Source organism: Zootoca vivipara, chromosome Z (assembly GCF_963506605.1).
Source record: "Zootoca vivipara chromosome Z, rZooViv1.1, whole genome shotgun sequence".
Lineage (NCBI taxonomy): Eukaryota > Metazoa > Chordata > Lepidosauria > Squamata > Lacertidae > Zootoca > Zootoca vivipara.
The window spans coordinates 26,167,208-26,187,481 of NC_083294.1; the positions used below are offsets into that span (position 1 = coordinate 26,167,208).

At 40.6% G+C, this 20,274-nt stretch overlaps 1 protein-coding gene across 3 annotated transcripts in view; it reads left to right on the forward strand.

Annotated features, from left to right (window-relative positions):
• TENM1 (teneurin transmembrane protein 1) overlaps positions 1–20,274 on the forward strand; it is a 375,340-nt gene that overhangs the window by 82,980 nt on the left and 272,086 nt on the right. For all 3 annotated transcript variants that reach the window (XM_060270164.1, XM_060270166.1, XM_060270165.1), the window contains exon 2: positions 6,205–6,482. In XM_060270164.1, the coding sequence (XP_060126147.1) occupies positions 6,266–6,482 (217 nt within the window). In that variant the 5' untranslated portion in view covers positions 6,205–6,265. The remainder of the gene's footprint in view (positions 1–6,204; positions 6,483–20,274) is intronic.

Sequence of the window (20,274 nt, forward strand, 5' to 3'; positions counted from 1 at the left end):
CTCATTTTTGACCACATCCAGCTTACCAAAGTTCATGGTTCTTACATTCCAGGTTCCTATGCAATATTTTTCTTTACAGCATTGGACTTTCCTTTCGCTTCCAGGCATATCCGCAACTGAGCGATCTTTCAGCTTTGGCCCAGCTGCTTCATGAGCTCTGAATCTACTTGTACTTGTCCTCCGCTCTTCCTCAGTAGCATGTTGGACGCCCTCCGACCTGAGGGGCTCATCTTCCAGCGTCATAACTTTTATATGCCTGTTGTCTTTGTCCATGGAGTTTTCTTGGCAAAATACTGGAGTGGTTTGCCAGTTCCTTCTCCAGGTGGATCACATTAAGTCTAAACTCTCAGCTATGACCTGTCCATCTTGGGTGGCCCTGCACGGCAAGACTCATAGCGTCTCTGAGTTATTTAAGCCCCTTCACCATGACAAGGCAGTGATCCATGAAGGATATTAGACTGACCTAAGTTAAAGATGCCGATGAATCTATTATTCCTTTATAAAAATTGTGAGCTTATTAAGTGTGGATTCTTAAGTAGTAGTCAAAATAACACCACCCAAGCACTTGGCAGTATCAGCAGGCTCAGAGAAACAAACAAAACCCTGCAATGCTGAATTCTCAACTAAAGCATCCATGACAGATGTCCCTCCAACCTCTGCTTAAAAACCTCCAAGGAAGGAGAGTCTACCACCTTCTGAGGGCGTTACCATCAACAGGTCCTAACATTAAAAAGTTAGTATTTGTGTTTAGTCAAAATCTCCTTTCTTGTAACTTGAATCCATTGGTTTGGGTCTTACCCTCCTAGGTAGAAGAAAACAAGCTTCCTCCATCTTCCATGGATATTTGAAAATGGCTGTCATATATCCTCCCAGTCTCCTTTTCTCCAGGCTAAAAATACCCAGTTCCTTCAACTGTTCCTCATAAGGCTTGGTTTCCAGACCCGTGATCATTTTGGTTGTCCTCCTGTCTTTCCTTAACCCCCACTTGCCTGCCTCTTTATTTGCGACCACCCCAGGGGATGGCAATCTCTGTCAGCTTCCTCCTCCTTAGTCATGGTGTTGCTCAGCAGGGAAGAAGATAGAGTTGCTTTTGCTTCTCATTCATTCTGGTCCCACCTATTGTTGGTCTCCCTACTTCCCACCCTACCAGTCTGAATAAGCACCAACCACAAATGGCTCCCACTTGTGTTACCTAATGCATTCCCTAAAAAAGGGAAAGTAATACATGAAGGTCAGACAGAAAGTCCTTCATTTGCTACGCCGATTCTTTTAACACACTGAAATGAGCATAATCTTGGAGAAAAAAGAATGTTGAAATGTTCTTTTTCTTGCTGCAAATGTTTAATTATACTGCCTGTCAAACATTCGTACACACCCGCTGCAGGCATTGAAGGGTGGGGAGGTTTATTGTGAGGGGGGAAATCTTAATATTTTAGCTAACCCTTGAAAAGCTGCTTGGAGGTCCTTGCTAATTCCTTTCATAGATATGCTCCTTTCCCGCAAAATTATAAGTTTAGTGTCTTGCAAAGGAATATTAATAGAAATGTTTTATGTCATTTTGTGCGTTTATGGATTAAGCTTGCCGAGCAATGGTGAAACCCTGCAGTTGTCCAGGGCATGAGAATTTAATCAGGTTAAGCTGTTTCTGCCTATTTAACTTGGGAAATGTGGGAAATGGGGAGCGTAATGCATGCAGTAAGCCTTGCAATATTGCTGCCACTGATTCATTACTCCTCTCTATTCCTTTGTAGTTTTTAGAGTCTTATGGTTCTGTATGTGTGTGGGGCGGGGGGAGTTGATGTTGGCAGGCCTTCAGGTATTGCTGCAGCTTTTTACGTGGAGAATTCAGACACACAGGAAGCTAACTTATACAGAGTTATACTGTTGGTCTATTCTGCTCAGTGTAGTCCACTCCTACTAAAAGCAGCTTGCTAGGCTTCCAGACTTTCCCAGCGCTCTCTGGAGATGCTGGGGACTGAACCTTGCACCTTCTGCATGGAAAGCATGTGCTCAGTCACTGAGCTATGGTTCATCCCTTTTAACTGGGGTGGAGAATTTGTGACCCCATTCTAGACCCCATTCAACTCCAACTCACATCAACCCCCAGGCAGCATGGTCAAAGATTAGAGATGATGGGAGCTGAAGTCCAAAAAAGATCTGATAGGCCACCCACCCCCTATTCCTCTTTGAAGCATGTAGACTGTTAGTGACTGTTAAAGGGAGAGAGGGGCAGGGGGTTGAAGCATCTTTTCTTTTTCTGTCTATTATTTTCCCCTGACTGGCCACTGGAATTCCTCCTGAAAACTTGCAGACTTCCTCTGTACTTCTTGTAGGTATGAGGAGTAGGGGGGTTATAGCTCTCCCTGCCTTTTGGAAATTGTGTTTCCATCTCAGCTGTACTCAGTCACACCCAGAAGCAAAACCAGGGGACTGTAGCTGTCTAATCCCCGACTACTGAATCACAGCACTGCACCTCTAAGAAGTGATTAATTAAAATCCACCATCTTCAGTCCTGAATGGCTTATGGCACATTTGGAGATGCAAGTTTATAATCTTGCCTTTGGCAGGCTTCTATCATTTCTGTTATTCAGAGCCATTGTTCCATAAAATTAAGATTTCAGGTTAATGTTCATACATACACTCACAGCAATTTATCCTCAGTTTTGCTTAAGGTGTCTAGAGCAGGGGTAGGCAACCTAAGGCCTGGGGGCCGGATGCGGCCCAATCACCTTCTAAATCCGGCCTGCAGACAGTCCGGGAATCAGTGTGTTTTTACATGAGTAGAATGTGTCCTTTTATTTAAAATGCATCTCTGGGTTATTTGTGGGGCATAGGAATTTGTTCACACACACCCCTAAAATATAGTCCGGCCCACCACATGATCTGAGAGACAGTGGACCGGCCCACGGCTGAAAAACATTGCTGACCCTGGTCTAGAGAGACCCTACTAACACATGCTTAGTGCAAGATGTACCTTGCCTTTTGTAGAGCCCTGACATTCATTAGGAAAGGCGAGTGATTTAAAACCATTGGTTCCTCTTTGAGATAGGCAAGCATTATTATTATTCTCATTTTATGGATTGGAAAATCATGGCCAGAAAGTTCAGCAATACTTTCTTCCCTTCCCTTCCTTCACCCTCAAGGTGGAGCTGGAAGTAGCTCAGGTATGTTGCTTTCCTGTGCTCAAGGTTGCATTTTCTTGTATGGTCTGCCCAGGTCTACAGGAGGGTCCTTTGGACTCTTCTACTGTCTCCTTGAAGTCTGGCTGACAAGGCTCAACAGAGGGCCTCTTCCATTAGGGTGCCCATCTTGTTATTTTATTTATTCAGTTTATATCCTCCCCTTCTTCTCAATGGAGCCCTAGGGCAATGAAGCAAGCACCAATGATAGAAGGGCTTTCACAGGCAGCTACATTGTAATCCTACCCATGTCTACTGAGATGTTAGTCCTGTTGAATTCAATGGGATTCTTGTGTAAATGGGATTAGGATTGCAGCTTTAAAATACCTTTCTGTTTCTCCTGGAATTTCCCGACTGTTTCTACTGAGATTTTGTTTTAGTCTTTGGTTGTGGCTGTTGTGGATACTAATGTTATATGACTCTCCTATACTATACTAGATGCTGTTTTAACTATTTTGTTGTTGATGATGGTGATGATTTTAATTGCTTTCTGTATGTTGTGAATAGAAATGGGGTGGGGGATGTGATTAAGTTTGCGTCTAAAGGTGCAAATGCAATGCACTGTTGATTGAGTATCATTTATGAGGATGAAATTAATTATAGAAAAGTGAAAGCCACACCACAGCCAATACAGAGCACCACAACTGAAAAGTAAATACTGTAATACATCTTTTTTTTCCCTGCCTGCCTTGCCATATGCTACCATATGGATAGAAAAGGGTAGCATTTCATCAAGCTAATTTATTTTGTGTGAATCATTCTCATTGTGTTCATTTTGCTTTCTAGAGACTTTGTTTTGGAGGGGCAGGGAAGAATGAACAATATTTTAACTGACCCAGCAGCTAAAATTAAATACAATCTTGCTTAATTTTAGATGATTGTTTTACATCAAAATAGATAAATTTATTTTAAAATAAAGAAGTATCACCTTCTTTTAAGAGGAAACTTCTGCATATATGGGTGTGTTACCCGTACATTGCTTTGTGAACCCAAACAGCCTCCTTGGACACTATGTTAGATCTATATTACATCCACAAGTGTTATATTTTGTCTTTTGTATAAGTGGTGTAGTCAAAGGATTCCTAGCATGTCTTTTTAGCTATAGATCTCCTCCCTTTATTGTGCATTCATTAATGTACCTCACGACAGGAATACATTATTCTTTAGAAAAGAACAGGAGAGCTTTAAGGGTTGTCTTTTCAGTTAGTAGAAATTGAAATATTGTGGGTTGAGTTCAGAAAGTTGTATCTCTTATTTTAAAGTAGGTGACCTACTTCAACCACATATTGTATTTTACTTCCTCCATTCCTATATGGCTAGGCTTCCAAATCAGGAACATATGGGTGCTTGTGAAGGTGTATTGCCCGAGTATTGTCAGTTTTTTCTTCTTCTGTGAAATGGTTACTTTGTAGTCCTCATGATGGTTTCCAAATGTGCTCTTGGGCCCAAAACGGTTTGGGACCCCTGCTCTAAGGTGCAACATATCTTATGTTTCATTTCAGAAGTTTGAAGGGTGTGTGTGTGTGCAGCTCAGTAGTTTTTCTATGTGTGTTTTCTAGAAGAAAAGTAATCTGGAACCAACAGAAGTACAGCCATTTTTCACTATGCAGAAGTTTATGTTGGAGAGTTCCCTGTTCATAAATGCATTGGAAGTAGGAGAAAAGTGTGCATTTGATTTTCCATGTGTGTCATGTAGGAATTAAATGGTACATCACAAATAAAGAAACAACTGGTGATTTTGCTTTGACGTCCCACATGGTTCAAGATTAGAATTCAATTGCTTCATCAATATATCTTCAGACATGCTAATAACTCCTATTTGTAAGGAGCTGCTGGTTCCTATACTATGGATTTCTCCTGAGGCACAGTTTCGACGGTAGAAGAGCTTATTAGGTCAATTTACAATGGAGCCTTATCTCTGAAGAATGTTTGGCTGGAGCTGATAAACTCTATACTGTAGATATTTGAAGATTTTTTTTCTTTCAAGGGCTGCATTCTTTTGAGGGGTGTGTGTGATCTGTTGGGGGCCACATGCTGAAAATAAGTGGAATAATTTATGGCTACCGAAACCATATAAATCAGTATCCACATATTCATAGATGGCACCACATACTGGTACAAATTTCTAGAATAACTTCTAGACTCTTACGGTGTGGGCAGAGGTTTTTTGTTGTTGTTTTTTTCACCTATAGTAGGAATGACCCATTGTTTTCTAAATGTTGGACTGACATTTATAGGGAGATCTCTAGTAGATGTAAAAGCGATATTGTAATGACCTCACCTCAAACTTTCTTTGTCAAATATCTGGGATGGCTATGGGTGTAAAAGACTTGAAAGGCCTAATGACATTAAAGCATGGATGCTGATCTTGACAGGACAGTGGTGGAAAACATTACAATTAGCTTGCAACTAGAATTAACACTTTGGTACAAAAATATGTGCCCACTAGCAATTTCAGAGAAGATTACCCACAATTTAAATGTCTCAAGTAGGTCAGAAGACCCAGATTGTGTGTGTTTTGCTATATGGGGGGACTTTATTTCTTATACTTTTGGAATTGTTGTACAAAATTCACTACCTGCAGTGATGAGAGGAAGCTACCGGTAGTTTTCTCAATGAACACTTTTCCTGAATATTCTATGTACAATGTGAATCTTCGTTTTATATTCCACTACTGTAATTATTATATTTTTTTAAAAAAAAATTAAGTTTATATTTTTTTAAAAAAGTGAGATAAAAGGCTTGTATCAACCCACTCAGTATAATTCAGTGGCTCCATCTCAAGGTTTATTCTCACTACAATTTCTTACAGCTTGTTGTTTAATTCCTTGCAACAATTAACTGGCTGAAACCTTTCAAAACAAGGGATCATTAGGAGAATGTTTATGCTCCCTTTGAGGACATTTTAAGTTTCCCTTAACTAAATCTACTAGACAAATCAATTGCTGTTGGGGGGGGGTTAGGAATTGAACAACTACCATGCTTGAATGAAGAGAGTTACATTGAACATTTTTGTTTCTTCCAGAACTGTTTCGGTAAGGAGCCTCTATACATTGTTTTCACGATTTTGGCCTACTTAATCAGAGATGGAGCAAATGGATTGTAAACCCTACCAGCCGCTGTCGAAAGCTAAGCATGAAATGGATCTAGCTTACACAAGCTCATCTGATGAAAGTGAGGATGGAAGAAAGGCAAGACAGTCTTATGAGTCCAGAGAAACGCTTAACGAATATGGCCAAGAACTCAGAATGAACTACAACAGCCACAGCAGAAAAAGAAAAGCTGTTGATGAACCCACTCAAGGTATTTTTTTATTTTAAAAAATCAGTTTTTATTAAAATGAATACTTTTAATAACTTTTTAATCATATGGTGATCACCCAATTAAATTGCTTGCTACCCCTACATCATATGGAGCAGAAGAAGTTATTTTCCTCTGTGTTCTTCTGTTCCATATCTTTTTTGTGGAGGAAGAGCTGGATAACTGTGGGCTTTTGCAGCTATCAATACAGCAATTGCCAGCAACTTCTGACTTATACAATTACTCTTTTGCTTATGGTTGGGCTATGCCTTTTTCTTTTTTCTTTTTTTATAATTATTTTTTATTAAGGATTTTCTTGGGTTACAAAGGTAGTGCAATGTCTCATTTTTTTTTCTTCTTCTCCCATGTATCATTTTCACACATCAATTTTACTTGTTGAGACATTATGAGGAAGGGGGGAAAGAGGTGGGTGGGATGGGGAGTTGGGTGTGGTGGATTGTCGATGTTTCCGTTTTTCTTGACCTTTCTTAGGACCAACCAACATGTCACAAAATAGTGAAAAGCTTGTTACACAAAGCAGAGCTATAGTGGAGGCAATGGGGAATTAAAATGATAATAATAACTGGATGTTGTAGCTGTAAGACACTGGTGCTTGGTGCACGATTTCCACGGGGAAAGTGGCAGGACAAGTGGAAGTGTGGGTGAGCCCCTGGTTTGGTGTGTTGTGTTAGGTAGAAGGTCAAACAAGAACACAGAGTTCCTGGTATTGTCCATTAATGAGTCTTGTCCTGCTGGCCTTAGAATGAAGGACAGATTGACTTTTCAGGGCTCCAAGAGTCCTTTTGTGTCGTAGAGCAGCACTGGGCAATCTGCTGTCCTCAAAATGTTGTTTGATTCCAGCTCCCATCAGCCCTAGCCAGCATTACCACTAGTGAGGGGTGATGGAAGCTGCGAAGCCCAACAACTTCCAGAGTGCCATAGGTTCCCCACCCTTGCAATTATCCACCAATTGCAGCCTGTCCTTAATTGCCAGACTCTGTGGCAGCTGCTGAGAAGATGAGAGACTGAGACAAAGTGGAAGTCTGGAAATGAGCTGCTAACATACTACTTATTTACATTTGTTAATAACGTTAAAGCATTTTTTTCATTTGATAGGTGAATTTGCTACACATGCCAAGCCAACTCTAAAATTATAAACATTTCATTGATATAAACATTGCTATACCACACGACAGTCATTTCAAAGCAGTGCACAAAAGGGGTGTACCGAATACAAGATTGTGGAGACCATTCTTTAATGCCCACTGAAATTTTAAGAGGTCTTCACCAAGTGCTGCTGGGGTGGGCATGAAGGAGTGGTCTGATCTCAGTCAGGAGAGAGTTCTATAGAATTGGGTCTTCAATACTGAACACACAGTTCCAGGAAACTAACAAAAAACACACATTTAAAATGAAACTTCTGCAACCAGATTGGAATGCCAAAACATCTATGTGCATGTAATTCTTGGTGCATATTCTTGAAAGAAAGGGAAAGAAAGGGGCTTTCTATATCAATCCTGCTTTCAGGCAGGAGGGGTGGGAAGGATATGGGGACTCCTCTTATTTCATGAAGCTGGGAAGTGGGGAGAGTGCTGTTGTCCTTCTTGGGCCTTCCATGGGTATCTGGTTGGTAACAGAAGAGTGGACCAGATAGGCCACTGGCCTGATCCAGCAGGCATTTCTTTTGATCTGAAGAAGTGGAGCTACTGAAGTGAGAAGCTCTCTGTATTTATTGCTCCTCAAATGTCCCATCCAGGGAAAGGTATGAGGAGAAAACTTAAAGGCAAGACACGTAAAAAATAAGTCTCATCTACTCCATCTGTTCTCTTCTCACCACCAAATCAAAGTATGTGTTTGTCAATACAAAAGACTTTGTAAGTATATGATATATAGATACAGATACAGATACATAGATACATACACATACACACATAAATCTGCAGCCCTCCAAGCATTTAATATTTGTATGCTTGTGGTATGTTTTTCTTCACTAAAAAAATTGCTTCAGGAATTTTGTCTTTTTCTTGGAACAGATTTTTTCATCTATTGTTTTCAAAAAGAAACTTTTTGAAACACTCCTTTAGGGAGGGTTGTTGTTGTTGTTGTTGTTGTTTTCTTTTGCTTGGCTCACTTTTACATTCCTTGCTTCTCAGAAGCCTAAAAAATAAAATAAAAAAATCAACACAAAATACAGAATCGATCTATGGGGAGGACATTATTTAAGTTAACATTCTGCATGAGTGTTGCAGAAAATCAAATGCTGGAGCATTCATTTAATGATAGATTGTAGCTCTGAAGGAAGCTGTACCAGAGAGCTATCAGTGTCGAACAAGCCAGAATTGAGTGAAAAAAGACAGAAAAGAAGAGAGGGAGAGAGAATTGTAAATATTTGGGTAATAATGTACCAAGGTGTAAGCTGTAATCCTGTTTAGGGAAGCTTTTAATGTTTGATGGATTTCTGTATTTTAATGTTTTGTTGGAAGCCGCCCAGAGTGGCTGGGGGAACCCGGCCGGATGGGCGGGGTATAAATATATTATTATTATTATTATTATTATTATTATTATTATTATTATTACCTCAGTTACTTGGGAGTAAGCCCCATGGCAGGATTTAGTTCTGAGTAGATATGGTTAGGATTGCAGCTTAAGTCCAGAAAGCACAGTGAGCAAATGAAGTCTTGTAACCCTTCTTAGAAGGCTGCAGGACATTTTATTTTGCATTAAGCTTTTCAGAAGTCAGAATAAACATCCGCAGAAATTCAGTCCTGGATTTCTCCAGCCTATCTTGGTTCCAAGGATCAGAAAATAAATATATTTGTATATGAAGTGAATCTTCCAAAATCTGTTCTGTGCTACTGTGAATAACAAAATATTTAAGATAAGAAGCTATGTTTTAAAGTGAGGGGCATTTGGCAAAGCAAAGCTTACCTAAACACAGACAGATTTGAAAGGAGAGTGATTCCTTTAAAAAAAGGGTGTGGATCCATTTGCCTCAGAGGCTGAATTTTCATGCCTATTTTTGCCATGGTATTTTTTGCCACGGTGTGCATGTCTGATTTTCTCAATTGCTTCTGAATGCATCCCAATATTTTTGAAATATTTTCACAGTTTTAACACTAATGAAAGCTAAAGTCCTGCAGGGTGTGCTGAATGGAAATCTGAGGTGACATTATGTTCAGAAGTATCAAGGTAAAAGCTAAGCTTCAGGGTCTGTTAGCCTGGGGCTTGGCAGTCTACTTGACAGGCTGCAACCGAGAGTCATATGAGCCACAGAGCAAAAATATGTGGGCATGTATGGGCTGAAGATCAGGCACTGAATGCTATAAACAAGAACCAGAGGCAGAGATATCATCAAAACAAGCTGGGTTGGGCAGATGAGAACCAAAGACAGGAACATAGACCAAGAAAGGCTAGAGGCCAGATGCAAGATAGCCTGTGCTATACCTCCATCTGAAAAGTTTTTCACTGGAACATGGTGGATGCAAAGGGGGGCATGTGCACTAGGTGGCAGGTTAGGGGGTGGCAAAACAGCATCCTGTGTAGGTGAGAGAAAAGAAAGAAGTGTCACTGCCATAGCACACACTCACTGACTACATTCCAGCTGGGTCCCACTTATTAGAAGAAGTGGGTGAACAGCCACCCACCTATTCTTATAAGATGAATCTGGCAGGAACACACAAGGAGTCACCAAGCCTGTGCTTTGGCTGCTTTGCACCTCTCTTTTCTCTTTGGGGCCAGCAGGAATGTAAAGGAGCCAGGCCTTGATGACTACAGGGTGTGGCTGGCTACAGCCCACACACACCTTACAGGAGGAGGTGAGTGGCTATAGAAAGACTGGTGTGCTTGGCCACTCCAGGAAGAGGAAGGTGAGGAGGTGCAAAAGAGGCACCACTGCCACCACAAGTGAGCAGGAAAGAAGGAGCACAGCAGGCAGGTGAACTGGCAAGGTAAGCGCCAGTCTGGAGCAGGGGTCTCGTGGGAGTTGCTGGGACCAGCACTTATGTAAATTGTCCCTTGTTTTTCAATGCCCCTCCCAAAGGGAAGCAGGGTGGGCTTCCCTTCGCTCCTTGAACAGCCCTTCCTTGTGTTGCTACTGTGGCCACCACTGAGACAAGTCAACCTGTGCATGCTTCCTTCTCTCAAGCATGGTGGTGACAGGGAGGCAGCAGTGCAGGCTTTTGCCCTCTACAGGAAAATGTGTAGATTCAGCACTGGTCCTCAATGCAGAACACATTTGGAGGCAAGAATTATATAGACACTCATAATCCTCTGTTGTGAGAGCCAGTGTGGTGTAGTGGTTAAGAGCGGTAGACTCGTAATCTGGGGAACCAGGTTCGCATCTCTGTTCCTCCACATGCAGCTGCTGGGTGACCTTGGGCTACTCACACTTCTTTGAAGTCTCTCAGCCCCACCCACCTCACAGGGTGTCTGTTGTGGGGGAGGAGGGGAAATGAGATTGTTAGCCGCTTTGAGACTCCTTTGGGTAGTGATAAAGTGGGATATCAAATCCAAACTCCTCCTCCTCCTCTTCTTCTTCTCCTTCTCCTTCTCCTTCTCCTTCTTCTTGTGGTTCCTCTAGTCTTGTGGTCTTGGGCTGAAATAAAGAGCTGTAGTTCTAGATCTGCCCACCTACTTGAGTCACACTCTCCTGCAGCCAGAGATATGGGCCAATAATTCCTCACTCTGAGAGCTATGCAGGGGGGAAGATGCCTGGGCCCTGACTCCTTGGTTCAAGACTTACAGGGTCATTCTGGATGATAGACTTGCATGTTGGACCTTTGGCTATCAATGTCCAGATGAATATGTCATGATTTTTCAGTTTCTGCTGAGCCTTTGTCTTTGTTAAGAAGATACTCCCTTGAGAAGAAAGAAGATGCTGTTTCTAACACACACATTATTTGGTTGTGAAATGGTCTCAGTATTAATAGGTACCATCCCATGCCCTCTCCCTAGCTTCAATCATGTACACAGAATACATGTCTTGAACTAGGGGAACCTATTCATTTTAAGATGTGATGTCTCCATCCCTCCAATTGAAACTTTGCTTTCAGGTGCATAATCAGATAAAAAACAAGACCTCTTGGTTCTAGAAATGAATAGAGAAGATGTGCCAGGATGGCTCAAATCATCGCAAGGCCCCCTTAATCTAATGCACACACAGTTTGAGGGTGAAACTAGTATAGACTAAATTATATCTAATGACACTTTCCAATTGGATGCTGTAGTGGATTTCATTTTTGTGGTGGAGGGGAGCAAAGAAGAAATGGGACTTGGTAAAACTGTAAGCAAATAACAAATTTAGTTGGCACTTTTTTTTACTGGTTTAATTATTTCCCTGTAACAATGCAAAATAAACTTTACGGATCTGGGTTATGAAAGAAATGAAGGTTAAAATGGAATTGCAAACCTTTATTTTTCAAGATCATAATACAGAACCTAATCAAATAAAACAGAGAGACTTGCTTGTGATCTTGTTTTTCCAATGAAACTCTAATTTGACTAATTTATGAACTGATACATTGATCTAGCATTAATGAATGAATTAGTAGCTGAATAAATTGGGGTAGGCTAAAGTATATAATGAATTCTGATAGCATTATCAATTAATTATATACTAGTAGCATGCTATCCTGATGAAATTAATTTTATAATCTGTCTTTTTGTATTAAAGGATTAATGAATGGGTGAATTATTGAGTTACTGGACTTATTAATTGACATATTATAACAAAAGAATAACACATTAGTGTGCATTTAATGAATTACTAAATTGAACAGTGATTAAGTGGCAATATGTTAAAACAACTTGGGCCATGCAATTCAGTAATCAAGCTAATGAATTACAATGTTTGGGGGAGTAACTGTAATTAAAAAGGAGGTCAATTTGTTCAGAGAGAGGGAGAGCATAGATACAGGGCCAACATATGAGAGGGGAAATGAGTATACTTCACTAGGGTTGTGGAGGGCCCAACTCAACTAATCTTCTAGATCCATTTCAGTCGGGGTTTAGGCCCAGTTCTAGCATAGGGATTGCATTGGGACAGAGAAAATGTGTCCCTGTTAATTCTTCTCAGCCGCTTTAGAAACCATTGACCATGGTATCCTTTTGGAGCAGCTGTCCAAGTTAGGGGTGAGTGGCACCACTCTGTGGTGGTTCCAGTCCTAATTGGATGGTTGTTTCAAAAGGGTGGTACTTGTGAGTGTTATTCAGTTCCATGGAGCCTTCAATGTGCAGTTCCTCATGGTTCAATCCCTTGTGTTGTTTAACATCTACATGAAACCACTGAGTGTTGTCATTGGGAATTTTGGAGTATGTTGTCAGCAATATGCTGATGACACACAGCGCTACTTCTTTACATCTGCAGGGGAGGTAATGGATGTGCTGGACTGTTGTCTTGCTTTGGTAATGGACTGGATGAGAGCCAACAAACTGAAGCTCAATCCAGATAAGATTGAGGCACTGATAGTGGATGGTTCCCTAGACCGGATGGTTGGGAGGTTGCCTGCTCTTGATGGTAGGTTGGCTTGGGGATGCTACTGGATCCTTTGCTGTTGCATTGCTTCTGCTTGAGGCTCAGGTGGCCTCAGTGGTGCAGAGTGCCTTCTATTGCCTTTAGCTGGTGCCCTGGCTGCACATAGCTGTCAACTTTCGGATTGGAAAATAAGGTATCAGCAGCAGCATGACACCAGAAGTTGCTTCTGCACATGTCCAGACATGTGCAGAAGCCACTTCTGGTGCTGGCTCTGCCCGATTTCCGGTGCCCAGACATGGGCAGAGCGGCACTGGAAATTGGTTCTTCACATGTCCAGACATGCGCAGAAGCGACTTCCGGCGCCGCGCTGCCCGTGTCTGCATGTCTGGGCATGCACAGAGGCAATTATATCGATCCTGGTCTGACAGCACTGGCTGCTAATTAGTTTACGAGCCCAATTCAAAGCGCTGGTTTTGACCTTTAAAACCTTAAATGGCTCAGGACCACAATACCTCAAGAACTGCCTCTCTCTATGTAAATCTATCCAGACCCTGTGATCATCATTGTAGCCCTTTTTTCATATGCCTCCTCTATGAGAAGTCTGGAGGGTGGCAATGGGCCTTTTCTTCTGTGGCTCCCCATTTGTGGAATGCTCTCCCCTGGGAGGCTCACCTGGCACCTTCATTATACATCTTTAGGTCCCAGGTGAGAATATTCCTCTTCCGCCAAGCTGATTAACATCCTACATCCTTTTAAACATGTTTGTGGAAGAGGGCTAATTAGTTTGTTTTGTTCTTGTTTTTATTATGCGTTTTATGTTTTTAACTTTTTATGCTGCCCTGAACTCTTCGGAAGAAGGGCAGTATACAGTTTAATAAATAATCAAATACTTAACCAAAAACCAGGATGCAAGCTCATTGCCACCATAAAAAGCATTGAGGCTACATGTAGATCATGATTGAGGGTGGTTATACAGATGTGTTTTCCTGCATATGGATAATTATATGGGTTTCTAGATTTTCTGAGATTTCATAAAGCCAATCAGAAGCAATGGCAGAGCATAATAAAACAGTAAGTTCACTGTTCAAACTGCTGTTTATTTGCCATTGCTTATATGAGAAGCACTGTGCTGAGCCAGATCAACCTTTGGTCTAGGGATGGAGGAGAAATTGGTTTTAAATGGATGTATACAGAGAATTTCGCAGTTCCAACCTGGTTGTGCTTTTTCCACATTGCACCTTGTATTGAGCCACCACTTATCTCTGAACTGCTTGTGTAATGTTGTGGGGTTGTTGGTTTTTGGGGTTTTTTAAAGGCTGACTAATTATTTGCAGAAATATGTATATTGTACATATAAGACATATAAAAGAATCATACTCCATGCTGTTCTGTATTTCTGCAGCATCATTCATTAAGTATACTAATACATAAGCATTTTTATACTATTCTATCAGTGTTGTATCATCTGCTTATGTGCTGGTCACTTTAGGAAACCTCATCACCATGATGAACGGAAACGAAAAGAGAGCAGGACATCTTCCTTGTGCCAAAATAAAGCCTTAGCAGCAAAACTAAGAGAGAGAGAGAAACAGCTTTTCAAGTGCCTTTCTGCAGGTTTTCCCCAAGCGCATAAGTTTGTTATGTTAAATGAAATAGGACTTAGGTCATTCAAAACTGCACAAAACTAAACATGTAATTCACATAATATTCAAGATTTGACCATAATTTTTAGTGGACTCGAGGAGAGAGTAAAATCTCACTTCTTTTCGAGATAAAGGAGCAAGACTGACTCTACAATTCTATGATTCTGTGAATGAAATGAGGGGGGGGGGAAATGCAGATGAACTCAATATTGATATTTCCCATGCCTGCTTTGCTCCTATGTAGTCCAGCTCTTCTTACATTTTTTCTAATAGTCTGTGCAGGCTCACAGATGGGACCCATGAGCTCCAGTTTCACTACCCTGGTTTGTAGGCAGTACCTGACAAACTGTGGCTTGACAAACCACCATATCTCCCTCAGAGTGCTTGAGGGGAAGATGCAGGTAGACATATGGCTTGTTCCTAGTCTCAAAAAAAAAATCCCATGACTGAGGTTATGGTGTATGAATTGCACCTGTCACTTCTCTGATAATTATTTTAGAGTATATGGGTTGAAGAACCACCAAGCATGGGGGTTTGCAGATGTAGCAAGAGGGGGAAAGTCACTTGAAGTAGTGACTTCAAGTGGTCGCTTGGTTGAGTGAAACACTCCAATCAGCATCATATTTTGGCCAGCTCACTGTGTAGGTGACTTATTTTTCTGGTGTGTGTGTGTGTGTGTGTGTGTGTGTGTGTGTGTGTGTGTGTGTCTTCTTATAATTGCATTGTATATGTAATGAGGCAAAGTTTTGTGTGTATGTGTGTGATTGATTTGTGGGAACTCCAGTAGCTTACAGGGCACATGATACTTTGGTTGTATTTACTGTGACAAAACAGGTATAATCAGTTGCAGTTTCCCTATCTGTTCCTCCACCCATTCATTTATAGCCTAATCAAGCATTTGATGGTAAGAAACTACCACCAGTACTTATGCCAATCAATAAACTAAATGTAATAATTTTGATATTATTGTAATCCTTATTGTAATTCAGTTATATTTGGGAAGGCCTCAGAAGCAGTAATAAGAAGGTCCTTTATTAGGGAATGAGTCTAGAAAATAGAAGATATGTCCAGCAAGGATGCCATTTAGATGACTGGAGATCACCAGAATACATCACATCTGAAAGATACAGACCATACAGTGGGGGGATCATGGGATCATTAGCTTTTATGGAGAGAGCGGGAAAGAGAGAGCCCTCACTGGTGAATAATAAAGACTTTTAAAAGCACCAGGAGAAATGGAACAGATATTCATGAATTTTATGGAGAGAATATAAACGAAGAATTGAGAAATAAGTAGATTTTCACATTTTCTAATCTTAATATATACCCAAAATAGCCCAACATAATGAACTGGATATTCCAATGAAGTGCAATGAAATACAGCTACATATGACTTCATTGCAAAGTATTGTTCTGCCTCACTCACTTTTTCATTTTAAAATGAAACTCTTTTTGTAGAGGGAGATTTATAAATCTTTGACAGAAATAAAAATAATATTAATCTCTAAAGAGGAAGATGATCCAGCATAATTTGACTCTTATAAACCCTATACTGCAACTAAACAATGATAATAGAATATCAACAGAAATTATGTGTGGGGTCATAGAGAAATATTTTCATAGAGCTAGCAGGATTTATCTGCAAAATAAAAGTTTATTATAAGAGATGAAGTGCAATTAACAAGTTCAGTTGCACAGTACAGGTAACTCTAAACCTGTGCTGGCATTAAGTTCCAGGAATAGCACATAGAGCCAAAACCATGTATCATCAAAACACATTGGGTTCAATGCCAAAGTCTTTTTCCCTGGACAGAGTCTGCCCTCTTTCCACTCCCTTTTTTATATATTTTCTAAGCATGTAAAGCTTAAATGCACATAAACTGTGAGTTACCTGTAGTTGTTACTTGTTTGTTTTCAGTTGCCTCTATGGCATTTGATATTGTAGAATGGCCTTTTTTGCTTAATGTTTCATAGACTTTTAGATTTATTCCTATGGAACCTGGATTGGCTTCATTGTCAATATTTCCCTGATACAGTCACACCTCATGTTACATTTGCTTCATGTTACGTTTTTTCAGATTGTGTCCCACGGCGACCCGGAAGTACCGAAAAGGATTACTTCCGGGTTTTGCTGCTCATGCATGCGCAGTAGCGCTAAATTGCACTTTGTTCATGCGCACAAGGACCAGATCACAGATACGGCGCTTCAAGTTGTGGGCTTTTCATGTTGCAAACGGGCCTCCAGAACGGACCCCGTTCACAACCAGAGGTACCACTGTACAATGCAAAATGGGTTACATAAAGATCTAATCATGTTCTTAATAGCAGCTGTATTTGTGGAAGTTGCTTAGCATTAGAGATACCACAAACATCTTACTCAGTGGGGTTAGTGAAGTAGAATCTGGGGATTAGTTATGCCAGAGAAATAGAGCACAACAGACTGCCTGGAGGAGCTCATCTTTCTCCATTATTTCTCCTTTGTTCATTAATAAACAAGATGGTAAATTACTGCCTCTGATTTTTCAAAGTCCCTTGTGATTAGATGTGATTCCTAAGCATTTGATAACAACATAACCTATGTCTGCTTTATTTTACCTTTATTTTACTTTTATTAGACATTCTGTCTGCCTTGTGAGAGTTTACAAGATTGGAAATTAGTACTGAAAAAATAATATATAAAGGATTGGGGGGGGCATCCCCAAATCTCACACCAGAAAGCCAGTGCAACGATCAGATCCTCACCCTGGCCAAAGCCAAACCCCAGAACTGCTGTGATCAATAATGTTGTGGCCTTGTTTTTACCCACCTAGAGTCTCATGTTGGCTTATTTCTCTGCTTTGGCTTCTGCCTCTCATTGTTCCTGGGTCTGCAGTGTAAAGCTGTAGACTGGACTGAAAAAGAGCTATACAACTTTTAAATGTGGGGATAAAAACAGGTAACTGATCTGACTCAGTTGTATAAACATAATTACAGCCTTTTTGGTGGAAGAAGTCAAAAAAGATTTTGTTAAATGCAATAATTTAAAGCTTTCGTTATTTTTCATGAATCTCTGCAATTAGCATGTCATCCTACCTAGATGTTCTGTTTTATTTATTGTACTTAATTTGCCAGAATCAGGGAGAAAAACCCTGAGAACCTGGCAAAGGATAATTAAGAGTTTTATATTTGCAGGAAAAGACTGAGAGTTAGCTTTTGCACACCTTAAAAGAAATTTGGAGGGGTAGGAGGATTGTCAGCATTGAATTCATGGATGTATTGTACATGAGCTGAATCACTCAAGATAATCAGATGGCTTTGTTTAACTCTTAGTACATCTTAGAACAGGTTGTCATCCAAAGCTTTACAATCAGTTGACAGGAAAGAGAGAAGTGTGTTGACAGTGAGAAAACCTATACTTTTGGGCACCTTTGCGAATTACAGCATAGTTGTTATATTACAAGTTTTGTCAAGTAGGCTGCTTCTTCATGGGGTGACAAAGTTTGATATACCCTTTTTGGTATACCCTTTTTGGTATACAGTGGTACCTCGGTTTATGAACACAATTGGTTCCGGAAGTCTGTTCATAAACTGAAGCGTCGATAAACTGAAGCGAACTTTCCCATTGAAAGTAATGGAAAGTGGATTAATCCGTTCCAGACGGTCCGCAGAGTAACCGTTCATAAACTGAAGCGAACTTTCCCATTGAAAGTAATGGAAAGTGGATTAATCCGTTCCAGACGGGTCCGCGGAGTACTTAAACTGAAGCGTTCATAAACTGAAACATGGGTGTAATTGGTTCCGGAAGTCTGTTCATAAACTGAAGCGTTCATAAACTGAAGCGAACTTTCCCATTAAAAGTAATGGAAAATGAATTAATCCGTTCCGGATTGGTCTGCGGTGTTCATAAACCGAAAATTCATAAACCGAGGTGTTCATAAACCGAGGTTCCACTGTACATGGAGATAGAAAGACAAACATTGGGGCCAGAAGGACATTGTAAAATTCAACAAACAGTCCACGATACCTCTAGCAGTAGAGGCAAACCCTAGTAAATTCTAATTCAACAACGCTGGAGTTTCATATTGGGCTTCTTCTTTTTTTAATGAATGGCAACATGAGTTTATTTGTTTAGGCCTGAGCAGCACAGACAGCTGGGGTGGCGGATGGGGATTAGAGAAGAGCCTGGGATTCTTCTCTAGATCAGTTTTTGTACCAAGACAGAAAATAATCTCTCACTTATCACTCATGAGCTTCCAAAATTTGTATCTAAGTCTGACTAGAGATAACAACTGGCATCATATCTAGTTTTCCATTTGCGTCCTGCAAAATACCCCTCCATATTATCCTGCTTTCTCCTGTAATGTCTCCTCTATTTATGTGAGTATGGAGAATACTCACTGTGTGTACTCTGCCCTACACCTAGGAAGCAAAAACAGACAAGGTCATTTGTAGAACTTTTACTCAGGAACAACAGACAACACACATACAGTAAACATCCAGGCGTGGGTCATGCAAAAAGTTTAACCCAGCCTTCTCCAAGCATGTGCCCTCCAGATGTTTGGACTACAGTTTCTATTGCACACGGCTAAGCTCATAGAAAAGACCCTGGTGTTGGGAAAGATTGAGGGCACAAGGAGAAGGGGATGACAGAGGACGAGGTGGTTGGACAGTGTTCTCGAACATGAGTCTGACCAAACTGCAGGAGGCAGTGGAAGACAGGATTGCCTGGCGTGGCATGCTCTGGTCCATGGGGTCATGAAGAGTCAGACATGACTAAATGACTAAACAACAACAACAACAAGCTCATAGAGGCAGTACTACAAAACTACTAGAGGGCACAACGTTGGCAAAGTGTTCCCCAACCAGTTCTAATTTAGGGGGGGGGACAGCAAAGGAGGAAGAAGAGCTGTTATTGCAGCCCTGCTCTTAAAGAGACAAGTCATACATACTACACCAGGCATCCCCAACCTTCGGCTACAATTGATGTTTTGGACTACAATTCCCATCATCCCTGACCACTGGTCCTCTTAGCTAGGGATCATGGGAGTTGTAGGCCAAAACATCTGGAGGGCCGCAGTTTGGGGGTGCCTGTACTACACGGACCTTGTGTGTGCTTTTGGAGTAATTTCTGAACAATGCTCTACTGTTTGTGATAACTAGACCTGAGAGAAACCCATGCCAGTTCCTAATTTGTGAGCAGTTCCTTTAAATTTCCTCTTCTCTGTTGTTTGTATAGCTTTTGTTTACCTGAGGGAGTATAATGCCAATACTGTGTCAGTCTTGCAAGGAAAAACAAACAAACAAAAATGAATTCCCAGCAGCTCGAAGCTATATGGTTATTGGCAGGCTTGGCCTATTGTAATCCATGGTTTTGGCAAATATAGAAAATTAGCTCTTGGCAAGTCTGGCTTTTGCAATTGTTTATTGGCAGGACAAACTGTTGTTCTGTTTTTTAAGGAAACATACGAAATTTGTTTTCTGTGGAATAGGTTGTTCTTTCGGCATCTCGTTTTAAAGTCTTTCTACTTTTATGTTACATGCCTGTGTGTGTGTGTGTGTGTGTGCTTGATTTTCTGATGTGTTCTGTTTTTCAAAAGTGTTTTTTATTTCAATTTTTTAAAGAAAAAATACAAAATAGTGAATGAGCAGTAGTTTGTTTGTGGTTTTTTTTAATTTTTTAAAAAACATTTTCATGTTAAAA